The 20,961-nt window shown below is 45.1% G+C and overlaps 3 protein-coding genes across 3 annotated transcripts; 1 reads left to right on the plus strand and 2 right to left on the minus strand.

The window, feature by feature from the left end:
* Window positions 1-1,936: 1,936 nt before the first annotated feature.
* Window positions 1,937-5,250, minus strand: LOC139639915 (tetratricopeptide repeat protein 24-like; the record flags this gene model as incomplete). Its single annotated transcript, XM_071514068.1, has 4 exons — window positions 5,220-5,250; window positions 5,006-5,136; window positions 3,002-3,295; window positions 1,937-2,137 (listed from the first exon to the last, which is right to left on the minus strand). Coding segments are annotated over exons 1-4 (657 nt in total), but the record flags the coding sequence as incomplete, so codon positions are not given.
* Window positions 5,251-6,951: 1,701 nt separating this feature from the next.
* Window positions 6,952-11,467, plus strand: LOC139639913 (ras GTPase-activating-like protein IQGAP3). The gene is made up of 6 exons (XM_071514066.1): window positions 6,952-7,125; window positions 9,050-9,137; window positions 9,841-9,997; window positions 10,580-10,657; window positions 10,819-10,895; window positions 11,311-11,467. Exons 1-6 carry the CDS (start codon window positions 7,092-7,094, stop codon window positions 11,465-11,467), a joined length of 591 nt encoding a protein of 196 aa, XP_071370167.1. The 5' UTR covers window positions 6,952-7,091.
* Window positions 11,468-11,656: 189 nt separating this feature from the next.
* gnrhr1 (gonadotropin releasing hormone receptor 1) lies at window positions 11,657-17,758 on the minus strand. Its single transcript, XM_071514067.1, has 3 exons — window positions 17,219-17,758; window positions 14,345-14,546; window positions 11,657-12,063 (listed from the first exon to the last, which is right to left on the minus strand). Exons 1-3 carry the CDS (start codon window positions 17,756-17,758, stop codon window positions 11,657-11,659), a joined length of 1,149 nt encoding a protein of 382 aa, XP_071370168.1.
* Window positions 17,759-20,961: the final 3,203 nt, after the last annotated feature.

Raw genomic sequence — 20,961 nt, forward strand, 5'->3', positions numbered from 1 at the left:
GTGAGCTTTACTGTCATTATTGGCACGGCAGCGATGCGGTCAGTAAGCATCACTGAAGGACCAATATGACGGTGAAGCTCACCCTGGAGTGTAATATTGCGATTATACAACAGTTACCAACAAAATAAAAGATATAATCAAAATGTATTCATATTGTGGGGCAATTCACTCTCAAAATTAAAACTGCAAGCAGTCATGAGCGGCCCTCGCATCTGTGTGCAAGTCGGGGTGCGCGGCGTCGTTACCGGACACCGACCGGTCGACGTGGCCCACACCATGAAAATTCCATGTAAATCCAATGACGATTGTCACGCAAGGCTTACTTCCTGTCGCCAGTAGGTGGCGCAATGCCTATGACTCCCAATCGGCCTGTAGATGTCCTCAGGCCTGGACTCTGGACCAGCATGTGAAATCTGGTGCAGATCGGACGATGTAAACTCAAGTTAACCCAGCTTCCTGTTTCATGGCGAAACATGGAAATTCGCCGCGCCGCCATGACAACGGCGTTCGACGAATGCTCCCGATCTTCACCACTGAGCATCATCAAGGTCCTACGGCTTTTCTGACCACATTTGAGGTGGATCTGGTCAGCCCGCTGGGAGAAGCACAGCAAAGTTTAAAACATGTAATTCCTGTTGCCAGTAGGTGGCGCTATGACTATAACTGAATATCGGCCTGTAGACGTGTTCAGGCCGGGACTCTCATCCAACATGTGAAGTTTGGTCCAGATGTGACCATGTACAGGCCAGTTAAAAGCCACTTCCTGTTTCGTGGCGAAACACGGAAATTCGCCGCCTCGCCACGCCCACGCCGTGTGACGAAACTGAAGCTTTTGATAAATTTTCATCGTTGAGGGTCTTTTATTCACGCTGACCGAGTTTGACGTGGATCCGATCACCGCCTAGGAGGAGTTCGTTAAAGTACGACCCCTGCAAACGGCCAAAAACGGCCAAAAATGTCACAATCAATTCAAAATGGCCGACTTCCTGTTGGTTTTAGGCGCATGGTACCTACGGACTTTTTTTTAAGTCTGGACATGATACACGTGCCTACCGAGTTTCATAAGTCTAGGACAAACGTACGGCGAGGGATACTCCGTTTAAATGTTGTAGGGGGGCGCTATCGAGCCGCTTTGCCCATGAGCGAGACCCATAAAATATATAATTTTTCACCACTTCTGACTCGTGTGAAAAGTTTCACAACTTTCGAGTTTAGCTCCTCAAAAGTCCGATTTATTATATATAAGAAAAATAATTCCACGAACGAAATACAATAGGGCTTCACACGAGGTCGTGCTCGGGCCCTAAAAAAAACAACTTTTTGCTAGTGTCCGTTTCCCTGGAAATACATGGGGTCTGACTAATAACTGTAACCTGTACAGTTTGTCCAGTAGGTGGCAGTGAGACTCCATCATGGATCCAGCAGCTGAGAAGCTACAACTAAAATGAACCTGCATGTTAAATGGATTAAAACAATAGTTTTATAGATTATTTTCCCCCTCAGTGAAGAAGGTTTCCATCTTGATCCTTTCCTCCGCTCCACCTCACTGGCGCCGCTCAACGTTTTTTTTCACCTTAGTTTCGCTCTTGTGATCTGATCCCAGGTCAGCCCGATCGTCACGTTACACGGCGCTTCCGTGTGTTTCTCGTCTCGTCACGTGATCGGAGCTGATCACGGGTCAGCTCCGATCCACTCGGGTTTTACACATAATGACAAACAGACCCGGGACCCGCGGTAATAGAACGGACCCGACCCGGTTCCGATTGGCCGTAATAAAACGTGGACCCGAACCCGTACGGGTCCGGGTCGGGTCTCGGATCCTAGGGTCCGGGTAGACCCGTGAAGACCTCTAGCTCCCACACTGTCTCTGCTGCTGTCAAAATGAGTCATGAGTAATATTTTACTCATTAACACTGCTGGTTAATAAAGGAATTACCAGAATCCTCGGGTCGGTGACGCTGTCCGCCAGACTCAGACACTCTGTCAGCACGCTGGTGATGTCATCCTGGCTGAACTGATCCGATTGGACCATGTGACTTCCTGCTTCTTTGAGGGCGATGGCAGCAGAATCCAACATGGCCGCCACCCTGTAGCTCTCCCCTGCCCGCAGGAAACCCTGAACCGCCTGAGTCCAGTCCTGACACACACACACACACACACACACACACACACACAGACACACACACACACACACACACACACAACACACACACACACACAGACACACACACACACACACAAACACACACACAGACACACACACACACACACACACACACACACGCACACACACACAGACACACACACACACACACACACACACACACACACACACACACACACACACACACACACACACACACAGACACACACACACACACACACACACACACAGACAGGTTGGGATGCAGCCATCAGCTCAGTGAATTGAACAGAACAGACAGAAACAGAAAGTTGAATATGTTGAACTTTATTTAAATTATATTTAGGAACAGTCGGTCGGTCTGCAGGCAGAAAGCTGTAATCTCCTTCATGTGGTTTCTGACAGACCACCTGGGTTCTAAAACGCTGCGTCAGCACTGCTAATCCAGCTTATTAAAACACAGCAGGGTTAGGGTCTGGAATGAGACTCTGACTCCAGGTTCTCCTGCATGTTCCTGCATTAGCTCTGTCTGGTTCTCTGTACGCTGTTTAGAACACACTGAACTACCTGTATGGTTCTGGTTCAGGTTGTGGTTGTGGTTCTGGCTCTACTTGAGGTTCTAGTTCTGGATCTAGTTCAGGTTCTGGTTTTAGTTTTACTACTGGTTCTAGTTCTGGTCCAGGTTCAGGTTCTATCTCTACTTTTGGTTCTGGCTCTAATTCAGGTTCTGGTTTTAGTTCTGGCTTTAGTTGAGGCTCTGGTTCTGGTTCTGGGTCTAGTCCTGGCTCTGGCTCTGGCTCTGGCTCTGGCTCTGGCTCTGGCTCTGGCTCTGGTTCAGGTTCAGGTTCTGGTTCTGACCTGCAGTTTGACGTAGCACCTGCTCATCTCCATGCAGGCGTCGCCCTCGCTGGCTCCGCCCCCCTGGGATCGGTACAGCTGGGCGGCCTGGAGGAAATACGCGGCGGCCTCTTGCCGCCGCCCCAGTGCATTGTGGGCCACAGCCAGGTTGAACTGGAGGTCTGCGACCCGGTCGGCCCGCGGGCCGGGCTGCGCTCGCCGCAGGAAGTCCAGACCCTTCTGCGGTTTCCCCGCCTCCACGTACGCCGCGCCCAGGTTGAAGGAACAGGCCCGCCGCACCCGGGAGTCCTGCAGCTGACCGACAGAGGAGCGGCTCACAAGGCATGCTGGGAAATCAACACCAGCCACCACAGCACGACATAAGGAAACACCTTCGGTCCGTCTGGTGAGTCCGGTCCCCGTCTCGTGTCTGCGGCTCAAATCTAAATGTAGTTTAGTTCAGTTTAGTCAGAACGAGTTGGACTGAACCAATGGGAAGCCTAAATCCTCACAACACTGGACTCCGATTGGCCGACAGCAGCGGCTGCTCTAATGTGAGTGGAGGCTTTAGTCAGAGGTCCGGTCTGCAAAAAACTTAAGGATTTTTTAAAACGTAGTAACTTTATATTGTAGAGGACGGGCCAGGCCCTTCAGACTGGACTCAGACCTCCAGGTTCATTTCATGTGTTTAATATCCAGCTTTATGTCTGACTGCCTTGTTATACCTCATTTTATAAACCCTCTGTCTTGTGTTTTATCTCTGTTTCCTATTATTCATTTATTTATTATTTTGTATTTATTTATTTATTTATTTTTTGTTCTTGTGTGTGGAGAATGTGTTCTGTGTTGGGGGGGAAGGTGGAAAAGAGGCTGCATGTTTTTATCAAGCTTCTTCATCATTAATTGTCTCTTCCTCTGGAAATCAATAAATATACTTTAAAAAATAAAAATAAATAAATAAAATGTAGTAACTTAAAATTTTACCACTGAAACAAATGAAAATAGGAAATTTGAATTCCTATAATATGGAACCTTCAAACCCAAATCATCAAGGTAGCAGAGTTCAGGTTCTAACAGGTTCTAACAGTCTGTGATGTGAACAGGTTCTACAGGTTCTAACAGTCTGTGATGTGAACAGGTTCTACAGGTTCTAACAGTCTGTGATGTGAACAGGTTCTACAGGTTCTAACAGTCTGTGATGTGAACAGGTTCTAACAGGTTCTAACAGTCTGTGATGTGAACAGGTTCTACAGGTTCTAACAGTCTGTGATGTGAACAGGTTCTAACAGGTTCTAACAGTCTGTGATGTGAACAGGTTCTAACAGTCTGTGATGTGAACAGGTTCTAACAGGTTCTAACAGTCTGTGATGTGAACAGGTTCTAACAGGTTCTAACAGTCTGTGATGTGAACAGGTTCTAACAGTCTGTGATGTGAACAGGTTCTACAGGTTCTAACAGTCTGTGATGTGAACAGGTTCTACAGGTTCTAACAGTCTGTGATGTGAACAGGTTCTACAGGTTCTAACAGTCTGTGATGTGAACAGGTTCTAACAGGTTCTAACAGTCTGTGATGTGAACAGGTTCTAACAGGTTCTAACAGTCTGTGATGTGAACAGGTTCTACAGGTTCTAACAGTCTGTGATGTGAACAGGTTCTAACAGGTTCTAACAGTCTGTGATGTGAACAGGTTCTAACAGGTTCTAACAGTCTGTGATGTGAACAGGTTCTAACAGTCTGTGATGTGAACAGGTTCTAACAGGTTCTAACAGTCTGTGATGTGAACAGGTTCTAACAGGTTCTAACAGTCTGTGATGTGAACAGGTTCTAACAGTCTGTGATGTAAACAGGTTCTACAGGTTCTAACAGTCTGTGATGTGAACAGGTTCTACAGGTTCTAACAGTCTGTGATGTGAACAGGTTCTAACAGGTTCTAACAGTCTGTGATGTAAACAGTTTCTAACAGGTTCTAACAGTCTGTGATGTGAACAGGTTCTAACAGGTTCTAACAGGTTCTACAGGTTCCACCTCTACAGAAGCTTTCAGTGCTTTCTTAAAGCAGCTCAGAGCTTCTTCTCTCCTTCCGCTCTGAAGGGCAAGATGTCCGCGGGCCGTCAGATCCTCGATGTCCACAGGAACCTCAGGAACCTCAGGAACCTCTGGAACCTCTGGAACCTCAGGAACCTCTGGAACCTTCCTCCTCACCTCCCGCTCCCTCCTCTTCCTCCTCTCCTCGTCTTACCCGCATCTGGAGGAGAACCGTCAGACGCCATGTTGGATCTGCAGGAGAGCGAGAGAGAGAGGGAGACAGAGAGAGAGAGAGACAGAGAGAGAGAGAGAAAGGGAGAGACAGAGAGAGGGAGAGAGAGAGAGACAGAGAGAGAGACAGACAGTTCTCTATGGACTCTGTCCATATTCAGTACTTCTATTTTTGTTCTTCTGTTATTTCATGGTCTGATGGATTTCTGTAATGTGTTGTGAGACAAATATATTTTCTACCTTTCTTTCATTTTTATGGATGAGCTCTATCAGTGCACATTTGCTTTGGCAATTTGTGACACAACTGTCATGCCAATAAAGCTTATTGAATTGAATTGGAAGAGAGAGACAGAAAGAGAGAGAGAGGGGGAGAGAGAGGGGGGGGAGGGGGGGGCTATATATAGTTCAATTCGACAGAAAACTATGAATGAATGAATGAATGAATAAACTGTGTTCAGTATCTATAGATAAAGTATCTGTAAGATCTAAAGGATTCACTGTAGAATCTCATTCAGCCAAACTCTCCGGTTCCCTGCCAGCCTGTCATCTGGCTTCCCATCATGCCACGGGAGAGAGCTGCCACACTGCAGCTAACAGCTAGCACTGCAGCTAACAGCTAGCACTGCAGCTAACAGCTAGCACTGCAGCTAACAGCTAGCACTGCTAAAGCTAGCACTGCAGCTAACCATGCAACTAACAGCTAACAGCTAACAGCTAACAGCTAGCTTAGCGCTGCAGCAGCACTTGAACTAACAGCTAACCATGTAGCTAACGGCTAACAGCTAACAGCTAACAGCTAGCTTAGCGCTGCAGCAGCACTGCCCCCTGGTGGACACATGAAGCCTCTTTGGTTCATCAGCAGGCAGGAAGAAGCGAAGCCACCTGAACTCACTGAGGCTCATAATATGAATCTGTATCATATAACGTTAAATCCACAGTACACATCATAGTACTATCAAGTACTATCAACAAGTACTATCAAACTGTAAGTTATATGAGGATATATTCGTTTTTAAGGGGAAAAATTACTGTTTCCCAAAAATATAATCCATTTTGTCTGAATGGAGGTCAGAGTTCAGTTTCATTATTTACTATTACATCAATTTTAATAACATACTGGACTGAACAGCTATTTAACCAGGCTGTACTACTAATACTACAACTACTACTAACGTTACTTCTACTAACGTGCTAATAATACTACTGCTAATACTAATACTAATACTACCAGTGCAGCAAATGAACACTCACAGTTTCCAGATTATCCTCCATATTCTGTTGGTTGACTCATTAACTTTAACTTTTCTAACTTATTAAATAACGTTAACTTAACTGTTTATAGTAAAGCTGTCAGTTCTAGCAGACAGAGGGCTAGCGGGGCTAGCCAGCTAGCTAGCACGGCTGCTGTAGTTTGTCTCCGTTGCTATGGCAACACCAAATAGACTACAGAGGAAGCGGTGACTACAGAAGCTGTTTCAGTAAATTCTGTAATCACAGATGTGTGCTGTATTAGATGTATTTGTATAATTGTCGCTAATGATAAAAGTTAACTATGAATCAAAAGTTCTGACGAGAAAAAAAACATAGGAAAAATACATAGACCATAATGCAAAGCGCGACACTTTCAGCCAATAAGAGAAGCGGCTGCTCGGCCAGCCAATCAGAGAGCGGCGGGAGCTTTCAAACCTCAGACAGGAAGCAGCGGATCGGTCGCGGTTTTCCAGGCGGATTTTCATCTGGATCAAACTTCGAGTTTCACTTTTCAAACTTCAGACTTTCATCGATTTTACGAGTTGGAAGATTTTTTATTTTGTTTCCGAGCAGCTGAAGAGGATTAGAGTCCAGAGGAGGGAAGATGGAGGAGTCTGCTGCCCAGAGCCGCTCCGGCTGTGAGTCCGCTTTATGCCTTACTACTTTATGTTTTACTACTTTATGTTTTACTACTTTATGTTTTACTACTTTATGTTTTACTACTTTATGTTTTACTACTTTCATATTTTACTACTTTCATATTTTACTACTTTAAACTTTCTGTCTTCAGGTGGCAGAAGAGTTTCTGTAAATCAACCTGCTGAACTCTCATCTCTAATATCAGCTGTATTATAACTGCGGTATGACTGTCGGACATGATCTCAGGATCTGTGTGATCAATTATTTAAATTATTAGTCATCTGTCACCAAACTGTCAGTCAGAGGAACTTAGTCCTGATTCTGCCGTTTAGATTTGGCTTGTAAATATATTTCAGATTATTTCTGTTTGATCTTAATGATAAAAAACACCAGACCTGAAGGTTCCTGCAGGTCTGGAAATGTTTGGAAAATGAATTTAATAATTTCCAGGTCTGACAAGGTGGGAAGAGAACTGAAGGTTTCTCTGTAGAGAAACACATCAGAACACAGACTCCTTCAGTCTGACTCCTGCAGTCAAAGGCCTGGGCGATATGGTTCAAATCAATATCATGATAATCATAAGGATTTTTCTCGATATCAACATTTATATCACGATATGGTTCATGTATGCAAAATCACGTTAAATAATCAAATGAATGTTCATCTCATTGAACCGAATGGTGATGTTAGGTGTGACGTCAAACAAAACAGAAATATTCAAATAATATTCCTCCCATACCTCAGACAGAAGAAATGTGTCACGATATTAAAATATCTTCACATCATCATGATATGATTCCACTGAAAGACGATAAACGATAATGTTGATTTATCTCCCAGCTCTATAAATACATCACAACACAGACTCCTTCAGTCTGTCATGTTGTCTGTTGTCTGAAAGCCTGAAGCCACAGACAGCAGGCTGAACCGGTTTCTGTCAGAGCCTGAAGTCTGTCTGGGTCTGAGAGGCAGACTGTGATCCTCCATAAAGGGTCAGGAACATGAATGGTGATATCAGCTCCATGTTATTCTGCTGTCAGGAACATGAATGGTGATATCAGCTCCATGTTATTCTGCTGTCAGGAACATGAATGGTGATATCAGCTCCATGTTATTCTGCTGTCAGGAACATGAATGGTGATATCAGCTCCATGTTATTCTGCTGTCAGGAACATGAATGGTGATATCAGCTCCATGTTATTCTGCTGTCAGGAACATGAATGGTGATATCAGCTCCATGTTATTCTGCTGTCAGGAACATGAATGGTGATATCAGCTCCATGTTATTCTGCTGTAGTAATCACTAATGAGACTCTTGACCATCACAGTTTCACAAGCTCTCCATCCAAATTATATTATTGTCACTTTGTAACGACATTTTTAAATTGTTGTTTACATTCTAGCAGCCAATGGCATCGCTGGAAAGATTTGAGTCTCAGAAATAAACAGAATTCTGCAGTCAGACTTTATTTAACTTTTATTGATCACATGGTATCCTGATGTATTGATCCTGAATCAGGAGAGAAACAGATCCTGCTGTCAAGACTGTCTGAGTGGTTTAATGTTGAAGCGGTTTCATGTGAACTGATGCGGTTTCATGTGAAGCGGTTTCATGTGAACTGAAGCGGTTTCATGTGAACTGAAGCGGTTTCATGTGAAGCGGTTTCATGTGAACTAAAGTGGTTTCATGTGAACTGAAGCGGTTTCATGTGAAGCGGTTTCATGTGAACTGAAATGGTTTCATTTGAAGTGGTTTCATGTGAACTGATGCGGTTTCATGTGAAGCGGTTTCATGTGAACTGAAGCGGTTTCATGTGAACTGAAGCGGTTTCATGTGAAGCGGTTTCATGTGAACTGAAATGGTTTCATTTGAAGTGGTTTCATGTGAACTGAAGCGGTTTCATGTGAACTGTCTGTTTGCAGACGAGCGCCTGACAGCGGAGCAGATGGACGAGCAGCGGGTCCAGAGTGAAGCGTATCAGTACCTCTGCCGCCTGGAGGAGGCCAAGAGGTCTGCTGAACACAACTGACACAGACAACTGACACAGACAGCTGACACACAGACAGCTGAGACACAGACAGCTGACACACAGACAACTGACACACAGACAGCTGACACACAGACAACTGACACACAGACAACTGACACACAGACAACTGACACGCAGACAGCTGACACACAGACAGCTGACACACAGACAGCTGAGACACAGACAGCTGACACACAGACAGCTGAGCTCACACAAATTAAAGATTATTATATAAAATCATACTTTATATCTGTATCCACTTCAGTGGACTGGACATGGATTATTTAACATGAGGTTTTACATTTCTCTGCTGTGTGTGAAAACCTCATAACTCCACTGTTGGTGATGAAACTCTTTCAAACCTTTTGGATAAAGTCAGAACCGCATCGCAGACTAGAGACCAGTCCGGACCCTGAAGACAGACTGGGAACTTCAGGAATCCACTGACTGGAAATCAGCTGCAACTTTCAAGAATTCATAACTCCAGATGAGACCAGATTTAACTGTGTGTGTGTGTGTGTGTGTGTGTGTGTGTGTGTGTGTGTGTGTGTGTGTGTGTGTGTGTGTGTGTGTGTGTGTGTGTGTGTGTGTGTGTGTGTGTGTGTGTGTGTGTGTGTGTGTGTGTGTGTGTGTGTGTGTGTGTGTGTGTGTGTGTGTGTGTGTGTGTGTGTGTGTGTGTGTCAGGTGGATGGAGGCGTGTCTTCAGGAGCAGCTCCCTGCTCCCACGGAGCTGGAGGAGGCGTTGAGGAACGGAGTCTTCCTCGCCAAACTGGGACACTGCTTCTGTCCCAGGACCGTCCCGCTGAGGAAGATCTACGACCCGGACCAGCAGCGCTATCAGGTCTGACTGGGAGACCAGACTGGGACAGGCTGCTGAACCAGTACAGTGGTGGCATGTTACTGGGACGGTCTGCCATAATATACATAATACACAATACTACTTAACACACAGACAGGTTATGATTGAAAAGTGACACAAGGCAGCATGAAGCCTCCAGACACTGATCATCTGTTTCTATTGGTTTCATCGATTGATTCATTTTCCTCTTGTTGTTCTTTTATTCCTTTCTTTCATTTAACTTTCTTCCAGTCGTCTCCTGCTCTTCTCTTTATTTGAATCTTTCTAATTCAGTCTGAAGTTTTACATCTGAAACTGATCCAGGAAAACATGGAAAGTCAGACAGACAGTTCAGCTTCATGTGGTCTATCATAAAGCAGAGTCAGTCTGGTGTTTGGATGGCTGGTTTGGCTCCGCCCCCTGATGTGTGATCAATAACCTGATGTGTGATCAATAACCTGATGTGTGATCAATAACCTGATGTGTGATCAATAACCTGATGTGTGATCAATAACCTGATGTGTGATCAATAACCTGATGTGTGATCAATAACCTGATGTGTGATCAATAATGTGTGTGGTCCAGGCTCAGGGTTTGCAGTTCCGCCACACTGACAACATCAACCACTGGAGGAACGCCATGGTGGAGGTCGGCCTGCCGGCGGTGAGCTTCACCTGGAGTATTGATCAGCTGATCGATTAGTCAGACTTGGTTGGGGTTAGGCTAACCCTAACCCTTCTAACAGATTAAACCTTTACACTGTTCAGGTTCTGATATATTAAAGTTCAGAAGTCAGAATTTAAAGTCCATCCTTTTGTTGTCAGATCTTTCACCCAGAAACCACCGACATCTACGATAAGAAGAACATGCCAAGAGCCGTCTACTGCATCCATGCTCTGAGGTCTGTCTGCCTGTCTGTCTGCCTGTCTGTCTGTCTGTCTGTCTGTCTGTCTGTCTGTCTGTCTGCCTGCCTGTCTGCCTGCCTGCCTGTCTGTCTGTCTGTCTGTCTGTCTGCCTGCCTGTCTGCCTGCCTGCCTGCCTGCCTGCCTGTCTGTCTGTCTGTCTGTCTGTCTGTCTGTCTGCCTGCCTGCCTGCCTGCCTGCCTGCCTGCCTGTCTGTCTGTCTGTCTGTCTGTCTGCCTGTCTGCCTGCCTGCCTGTCAGGCTGCTTCCTGTCCCTGCAGCCGGGCTTCGCTCTGTCAGGGTCCTGATTGGTTTCCAGCAGAGATCCTGGTTTTAATTCGCTCTAACTCAGATTTAGCAGCCAGTCCGGCTGCACTGAGACCTTTGTGATGTAATGAAGCTTTTTCCTGCTCAGATCTCAGCAGTCTCACTGCTTCTTCCAGCATTCACAGAATATCAGTGAAATCATCCAGTCGGACTCAAGCAGTGTGAGAAACTTCAGCCGAGCTCCCGGTCCGGTCTTACATTTCCTGTCATGTCAGATCCGTCCGGACCGTCGGTTCCTATCCTGAACCGAACAGAACCGTCGAATCTCCGGTCCGAGTCTGTGGCGGACTGGGAACCGACCAGCCGGCGGCCAGCTGGTAAAGGCAAAATTTCAGAGGTACAGTAGTCTCCTCTCCTGCTCACCAACCGTCTTTCTATTCTAAACATCTAGTTTGCTGAAATAATGAGCGGCTGGTGAACACGGAGAGTTGAAGTCAGACGGCGGCTCCTCCCGCCTGGTTGACGCTGGCGGCGTCAGACTCCTGCTCCCCGCTGTGAGGACCCTGCCGGGCCGACAGGCGGTCCAGAGAGCGGGGCGAGGCGCCGCCGTCCCGCCGCCCGCAGCACACGGCGAGGTCGGCCCTGAAGGACGGCGTGTAGAAGCCGTAGATGACCGGGTCGCAGCAGGTGTTCAGGTTTCCGAAGACGAACAGAGCGTGGTGGACGTACTCCGGCGTGACGCGCAGCATCTCCGGCTGGAACCAGTACCAGATCCCCAGCAGGTAGTAGGGAGTCCAGCACACGACGAAGGACGCCACGATGATGATGGTCATCTTCAGAGTCTTCAGACGAGCCTTAGGGATCATGTCGGTGCCGCTCCGCCTCAGGTAAGACTCACCTGCTGAGAGGGAGCGACCGGTTAGATGTTACTGATCTTACCGTGTGCTGCGGTCATGAAAGCCAGTTGGTCAGTTTGAAGGAAGACAGGAGGACCAGCAGGAAGACTAATGCACCTAGCTGCATTTAGAGCCGTTTGGACATACTGACATGTTAGTTTTCACAGCCCTGATAGCAAAAACTCTACATGTAAAGACCAGTTTGTAGAGCTGCACTGAATAAATACATTTGTTTTAACCTAAATGCTAACTGGAGCCTCCAGGTCCAGGACAGGATGTCTAAGAGGAAGGTAGACCTGCAGCCATCTGGAGGGTTAGGAGGGTTAGGAGGGTTAGGAGGGTTAGGAGGGTCAGGGTTCATCTGTTATCTGATGAGTCACTGTACCAATCCAACAATGGCTCAGTTCAGTGCGGTCGATGCGTTGACGAGCTTTATTAAGTTAACACTTCTTTTGTGTAGACTTGTTCTAAATACTATTTTTTGTGCATGAAATCTATTTGGTTTGCTTCTCTGCTAGCTCTGAACGTGTTTTCAGACTGTGTGATTTTGTCCGTCTTAATGTTGTCCAAATGTTCTGTCTGGGAAAAATCTTCTTGTTGTTATCGATGGTCGGTGACCGATGGGAGGACGGTAGGAAATGAGCGTGCCAGCTGTATCAAATGTAAACAAAACCAAACATGTCTAACTCAAAAAGAACATGTTACGAAGGAACCAAAATCCGTTGGGATACAATAAAAGAAGGCAGACTCTTTAAGGCAAACATCACCGCCATCGCTTGTTTCATCAACACCATTTTTAAATTCCCCGGGTGTTCAGGACGCAGCCTCGACCTTCAACCAATCACAATATGACAGAGGAACGACTTCAGTTCATACAGTCTGACAGGCTGATGATCAAGATTTGACTTCTGTCCAATCACAGTCTGACACAAAGTGAACACAAAAGACAACAATCACACAGTCTGCAAACATGCTCCATCTTCTTCTTGTGTCCAAAATCTTGTAATCTTCAGAATTTGCTGCAGGGTTAGGGCTAATGCTGAAACAAATCAATTTATCAATTAGAGACTAAATGATTAATTGATAATGAAAATAATCTTTAGTTGCAGCCCTAGTTAGAGGCAGTAGGGTTTGGGTTCGGGTCAGGAGGGTTTTTACTCTGGGGACAGAAAGCAGACCTGTCCCAGACCACCTGAGAGGTCCCAGACCACCTGAGAGGTCTGGACGGTTCATAACGAAGCAGAAGATCAGAAATGTATTTTGGCCCTAAACCGTTCAGGGCTTTATAAACCAACAGTAGTATTTAGAAATCAATTCTTTGACAGACAGGAAGCCAGACAGGAAGTGTAAAACCTCAGACCTGGACTGATGTGATCCACTTTCCTGGTCTTAGTGAGGATTGGAGCAGCAGCGTTCTGAATCAGCTGCAGCTGTCTGATGGATTTTTTAGGGAGACCTGTAAAGACTCTGTTAGTCCAGTCTACTGAAGATAAATGCATGGACAAGTTTTTCCAAATCCTGCTGAGACATCAGTCCTTTAATCCTTGATATATTCTTAAGGTGATAGTAGGCTGACTTAGTAATTGTCTTAATGTGGCTGTTGAAATTCAGATCTGAGTCCATGACTACTCCAACATTTCTGGCTTGGTTTGTGGTTTTTAACATTTTACCGATTGAAGCTGAGCACTTTTAGTCGTTCTTCCTTGGCTCCGAAAACAATTACTTCAAAATTCTGACACATCCAGTCATTGATTTGTTCAATGCACTTACTCAGCGTTTGTATGGGACTATAGTCCCCTGGTGATATGGTTATGTAAATTTGTGTGTCGTCTGCATAATTATGGTAACATATTTTGTTGTTTTCCATAATCTGAGCCAGTGGAAGCATGTAGATGTTGAATAGAAGAGGCCCCAGAATGGAGCCTTGTGGAACTCTGCATGTCACTTTTGTCCGCTCAGATGTGTAATTACTTACAGACACAAAGTAGTCCCTGTCCTTTAAATAGGATTCAAACCAATTTAGTACTGTGCCAGATAGTCCCACCCGGTTTTTCAGTCGGTCTAATAATATTGGGGTTAGGAGGGTTGGGAGGGTTGAAGTACCTTTGTTCTTGCAGTGCTGGGTTAGGTTTAGGTTTGGGTTTAGGAGGTTTAGGTTTGGGGTTGGGAGGGTTGGGAGGGTTGGGAGGGTTGAAGTACCTTTGTTCTTGCGGTGCTGGGTTAGGTTTAGGTTTGGGTTTAGGAGGTTTAGGTTTGGGGTTGGGAGGGTTGGGAGGGTTGAAGTACCTTTGTTCTTGCGGTGCTGGCGGTTGATCTGGATCAGGATGCGGCTGTAGCAGCAGCTCATGACCAGCAGGGGGACGACGTACAGCGTCACGAAGTGGAACATGTTGTACAGCGTCTCCTGCCAGCGGCGGCTGAAGCTGCCGTGTGTCGCACACTGAGTGAAGTCCACGCCCTCCGCCTTGATCGCCCGGAAAATAAAGAGCTGCGGAACAGGAAGTTCAGCGAGTGATCGATCTTTCTTCTTCTCTCCTCAGTTCCATCTACTGTCTGGGTGCTGTGACCTCTGACCTCTGACCTCCTTACTGTTGGTCAGGAGTTCTGTGAATCTGCACTCGCTTCTGTGATTTGCTCTTCCTCAACGACCAGGATGAGTCTCAGTAAACTGAAATTGAATTGTGAGAACTGAATAGTTTCAGAGCAAATGAATTCAATTTCATAATATTACATTCAAATCCGTGTATCATTCGTTCTTTTCATATTCAATTGAGAATCCAAAATTGGAAAATGAAAAAATGATTTGTTATTCGTTTATGAATCCGATCAAAAAACAAATAACGGTTTGTTTTAAGTCAAAAATAGGAAATGAAAAAATGGGCCACGGGCCAAACTTGATTTTGATATTTAATTTGTTTGATTTGTGTGACCCGGAAGTTACCGTCTCGTTAGCTTGATTCAGTTTTGCCAGCCTTGTCATGGAGTTTCTTCTTGTCCAGAGGAACTAAACGCTTCACTGTCAGGGAAGACGACATGACAACCGAAAACAATCGGCAGGATCATCCAGGTATTGTAGTTTTGTCTAAAAATACGTCATATTTATTCTGTAAAATTGCACAGACGTACGTTATTTTCACACTGAACTGTTGGCGAATTTGCTGCAAGCTTATCAAGTGCAACACCTGAAGAAGTCAATAACTTCCGGGTCGCAAAATCGGACAAATTAAATATCAAAATCAAGTTCGGCCCGTGGCCCGTTTTTTCATTTCCTATTTTTGATCTGAGCATGAAATCGAAAGTATGAAAAACAAACCGTTATTTGTTTTTTGGTATCAGATTTATAAACGAATAACGAAATAAAAAATAGTTTTTTCATTTTCCGATTTTGGATTCTCAATTGAATATGAAAAGAACAAATGATACACGGATTAAAATCAGTTTCAAGTTTATTGGAATTCAGTTTCAAACTAATAAATTCAATTTCAAATTATGCTATTCAGATTCAGTTTTTCAATGCAATTATTCAAGTTAATACAAATTCAAATTATGTGATTAAAATTCAGTGTTTTAATGCAATTATTCAAGTTGAGCAATTCAAATTCAAATATAAATAATTCAATTTCAGTTTCTAGTGACACATATTTCTGCCCATAGAAGAGAGGCGTATAAATGATTAAAATATGAATGTAAAGTAGATGAAAAACAACAGGATGATGCTTTAGGTTTGATTTGTCACATCAGGGGAAAATGTTTCTTTCCTTAAACTGCCTTCTTAGCGTCGTTAGCATTCCTCATTGAAACCAAGAGGTACCACTAGCTCCAGCTAGCTGCAGGGGGTTTACACACATTTAATCTTTCAATCCAAGCAACAAGCAAATTCTTAGAGGGATTTGGCATTTGGGGTTTTACCTGTTTTTCTTGAGCATTAATGCTAAACTAAGGCACGGAAATAAAAGGCAGCCACAGACTCCAGACTGTGTGTCGTGAGCTAAAGGTGAACAGGAAATATAATATTCACCTGGCTTCATAACAGCTGAAAGGTGAAAGGTCGACAGCATCAATGACTGAATTCCAAAATGTAGTATTTTAATATAAGATAAGATAGGATAATAAATACTTTATTGATCCCCTTGGGGGAATTCAGTGACTAACTGACACAGTCACAGTATACTTAATTTAAAATTCTGTATTCATTATCTTTATTATATTATATATATTTTATATTATCTCAGTATGTCTAATCTGTCTGCTGGTTTTCAGTCTGCAGCTCGTGGCTCTGAAGCGTTCCTGTCTGATCTGCAGCTGCTCTTCTCTTCTTCACTGGTGGATTTTCATGTTTTATGTCCTGACTTCTATCAGCTGCTCTGTTTCACCTTGCTGTGAGTTTACTGTTGCAACCAGTCAGTTTCCCATCAATGAAGTTTCACCCAATCACATCTAATCTCATTGAAAATTCACACACACACACACACACACACACACACACACACACACACACACACACACACACACACACACACACACACACACACACACAATGCTGTCCTTCATCCAGCAGTTTGTCCTTCAGTCTCCTGCAGCTGAAGCTTTCCTGCCCTCTGCCAGAGAATATTAATATTTATATATTATATATTAACGTTTAATTAATGTCAGAGGAAGAGTGAAGCTCTCTGCTCTGACTCCCATCATCCCCTGCTGTGACACATCTTATCTCAGTGTGTATTGTGTCAGCACTGCAGCACTAAAATCCACTGAAGAAGAAGAGAGGCAACATGAGCGGCTTCATGAAATATTCAGCAGCTTTATGGAAATGAAGCAGAAAGATAAAGATCAGACTGAAGCTCCTGGTCTCCAGATGTTCAGCCTGGAGGTTTCTTCTTGAAGGAGAACGAAAAACCTGAGAACCTGAACAGAGCAAGAACCTGAGAACCTGAACACAGTCAGAACCTGAGAACCTGAACAGAGCAAGAACCTGAGAACCTGAACACAGTCAGAACCTGAGAACCTGAACATCGCTCTTCACCTCCGTCTGTCCTGCTGCTGAAGCTCCTCCTCCAATCACATCATTCAGCAAATGCTAAAACAAATTCCTCCATCTCTCTCTCCACCCGTCATCCTTCTTTCTAACCCCCCCCCCCCCCCCCCCCCCCCCCCCCGTACCTGTGGTGATGCGAGCAGCAGGCTGAGGCTCCAGGCGAGCGTCAGCATCCTGCGGTTCCTGTGGTGCGCGCTCAGAGCGTCCAGCGGGTGCAGGATGGCGTGCTGGCGGTCCAGACTGATGACCACCAGGATGGAGGCGGAGGAGTGCATGGCGAACAGCTTCAGGAAACACAGCAGTTTGCAGGCGGCGTCTCCGGCGTACCACTGAACCGTCACGTTCCACACGGCGTCCAGCGGCATCACCACGAACGTCATCATCAGGTCGGCCGCCGCCAGGCTGACGATGAGCGGCCGCAGGTGGGAGGCCAGGCGCCGGCCCCGCCCCCGCCACACGCTGGCCAATAGGGCGAGGTTACTGCAGGCGGCGAACAGGAAGAGGAAGAAGGTGGCGCCGACCCGGAACTGGGCGGCGCGGGTGAAGCCGGGCGCCTCCCAGTCTGTCGGCGGGGGGAACCGGGAGGCGTTGGGGGCGGGCGGGGCCGGAGAGCCGGTGGGCGGGGCCAGTGAGAACGGCCTCAGGAGGGACCGGGTCCCCGACATCCTGCCAAGAAGAAAAGATGAGAAACAGAACGTCTTCAGAAACATGAAGGAAAACATTTCTAACTGAACCAGTGAAGAAGAAGAAGAATTCATATCAAAGTGAAGGATTCTTCTCTTCAGTGTTTAAACTCTCTGCTCTGTAAAGTGAAACTTTAATGTGATGCATTTCCTGTTGAAACAGGATGTTGGGGCGGGGCTTAACACAGCGAGGGGTCGTTCAGGTCCTGTTAGAGTTTAGTTTAATACGTCTGTGAGGAAACACTGTATGTTTCCCTCAAAACAAGGAACCTTAAAAGGAAGCTTCCTGTTTCCTACCTGAAGGAGACAGAACTACAGGAAGCTTCCTTCCTTCAGTTTGAGACAGAGGAGCAAAATCATGAGATTTGATATAAAAATACAAGAAAATAAATAAAATGAGCTAACAAGGTGAAAAGTGATATTTCATGTCAGTCTCTCTGGGTGGAACCAGCACAGGTCTGCAGGTTATTTTCCACCAACAGACTTGTCAGTGTAAATCAGTGATTGAGGATAAGTGTCTTGTTAAATTACAAAGCCTCTTGCCACAAAGTGCTGCAGTGTTGTCATGGTAACGGTGCAGGATGACTCCTACTGGCTAACGAGCGATCGGTTAACGACAGTTAGTGACAAACCGCCGGCCGACAGCAACAGACTGAAAAGACTTTTTCCCTGCAGGCAGCAGAGGAGAATTCACTGTGATGTAATGTGTGGATAGACAGATCAGACCAATGAGCTTCAGGTCAGAGGTCAGAGGTCAGAGGTCAGAGGTCAGAGGTCAGTGTTAGTTGGTCAGCAGTACAGATGAACTGTTAGTTGTTATTGAAAGTCAGAATCCTTGACATTGTCATATAAATAAAACTGTCTGTTCTTCCTGTTCTGATTCAGACACTTTGTTCCTGACCGGTTCCTCCTGACCGGTTCCTCCTGACCGGTTCCTCCTGACCGGTTCCTCCTGACCGGTTCCTCCTGACCGGTTCCTGCTGACCGGTTCCTCCTGATCATCCCTTGTTACCTCACTGTCTCTTTCAGTCCTCTACTCTCCACTGATAGCTGATGTGTGCTGAGCGTTCTGGCTGCTGTGCATCACCCAGGTGGTGCTACACACCCCCCCCCCCCCCCCCCCATATGTGAAGCGCTTTGAGTACCTAGAAAAGCGTTATATAAATGTAATCAATTATTATTATTGACCGGTCAAGTTTTCCCTTGACTTTAATTTTCTCCAGTAAAAGGAAAATAACTTTTCTAACTGGTTTGTTTTGTTAGAATTGTCTCTTCCTCCTCCTCTCCCTCCTCGTATCCCTCCTTCTCCTCCTCTTCTCCCTCCTCCTCTCCCTCCTTCTCCTCCTCCTCTCCCTCCTTCTCTTCCTCCTCTCCTCCTCCTCCTCCTCTCCCTCACACACACACACACACACACTAGTGCTGAGAATAGCCTCAAAGAAAGCTCTCTAAAGCTGAATACGTAACCTGACCTTGGTGTGTGTGTGTATGTTTGTGTGTATGTTTGTGTGTGTGTGTGTGTGTGTGTGTGTGTGTATGTTTGTGTGTGTGTGTGTGTGTGTGTGTATGTTTGTGTGTGTGTGTTTGTGTGAGTGTGTGTGTGTGCAGAGCTTCACCTTGGTAACTTGTCTTTCCTTTCATCTCTAATTGTATCTCAGCTGCTGAGACTCTAAAACAGAAGAAGCTTCAGAACAGATCTGACAGATGGAAACTCATAACTGTAATGTTAAAACATACAGATCAATATCCTGATATCAATCTGTTCTTCAGACACGCTGCATCAGCCAGTGAAGCTTTTATTGTGAAAGGTCTGACCGGAAGTCTACAGCTTCTGGCTCCTTAGTTTTATAATTCGTTTCCCATTGAGCAGACGCTTTATCCAGAGTGACACATGAGACTTAACACAACGAGCAAAGATCCAGACAGGAGAAGAAGAGCTCAGATCTGATCCAACAGGACAGAGGAGCAGGAGGCAGATAAAGTTTTTTTTTTTTGGTTACACAGTCCATTAGGTGAGAAGATGTTCACTAAATTAAAATAATAATAATATTAATAATAATACTATTACTACTTATAATAATAAAACTAATACTGATAATAGAATATTAATAATTGCTAGATGCTATTCTCTGCAGCTGCAACAATCTAATTTCCTAATAACAGCTTAACAATAATAATAATAATAATAATAATGATAATAATGATAATAGCAGTATAATCAGGCTCCTTGAAGCTTCTCTCACCTGAACAGCAGATCTAAAGGCTTTTAGTCCTCATGTTGGACTTTTATTCTCTTCTTCTCTTTTCTTCTTCTTCTCTCCTCTCCTCCTTTCTTCTTCTCTGTCTGTAAAATCCACCAGTCTGACCGTCAGGACCTGAATCCTTCAGCACTTCAGCATCTTCAGCACATCAGAGGAAGGAATCCAACACTATAGAACCGTATAGAACACTATAGGACCGTATAGAACACAGTAGAATCCTGCAGAACAGACAGAACAGAACAGACAGAACAGACAGAACAGACAGAACAGACAGACAGAACAGACAGAACAGACAGAACAGAACAGACAGAACAGACAGAACAGAACAGAACAGACAGAACAGACAGAACAGACAGAACAGACAGAACAGACAGACAGAACAGACAGAACAGAACAGACAGAACAGACAGAACAGACAGAACAGACAGAACAGAACAGACAGAACAGACAGAACAGACAGAACAGAACAGAGCAGAGCAGCATGCAGCAGTCCGGTCGTCAGTCTGTTCAGTTTCCCTCTGAAGCTGCAGAGGGAGCGCTGTGTGTGTGTGTGTGTGTGTGTGTGTGTGTGTGTGTGTGTGTGTGTGTGTGTGTGTGGGGGTGGGGGGAGGGGTTGGGGGTGGGGGGGTGGGGGGGTATTTGCCAGATCAGCAGAATGAAGCAGTCAGGAAGCTTCATGCTGCTGCTCACATTCTGCTGCTGCTTTAATAAAACTGAATTATCCACCAATATTTAATACATAATACATAATTATTACTGTTATTATAATTGTTAATGTATAAAAACTTTCTTTTTGTTTTCACTTGAGTCTCTTTGATTTTCCTTCATTTCAGTTTTGTTTAGTTTTGTTTACAGTGTTTTCTTTTGAGCATCAGATAGATTTCCAATCATATTTAATTCAGACTTCACTCATATTCTGCCAAATGT

The sequence above is a fragment of the Centroberyx affinis genome, unplaced genomic scaffold, assembly GCF_046629955.1.
Source record: "Centroberyx affinis isolate AG114_WGS23_722 - 3 ecotype Tasmania unplaced genomic scaffold, CSIRO-AGI_Caff_v1 ptg007925l_1, whole genome shotgun sequence".
NCBI classification, from domain to species: Eukaryota; Metazoa; Chordata; class Actinopteri; order Beryciformes; family Berycidae; genus Centroberyx; species Centroberyx affinis.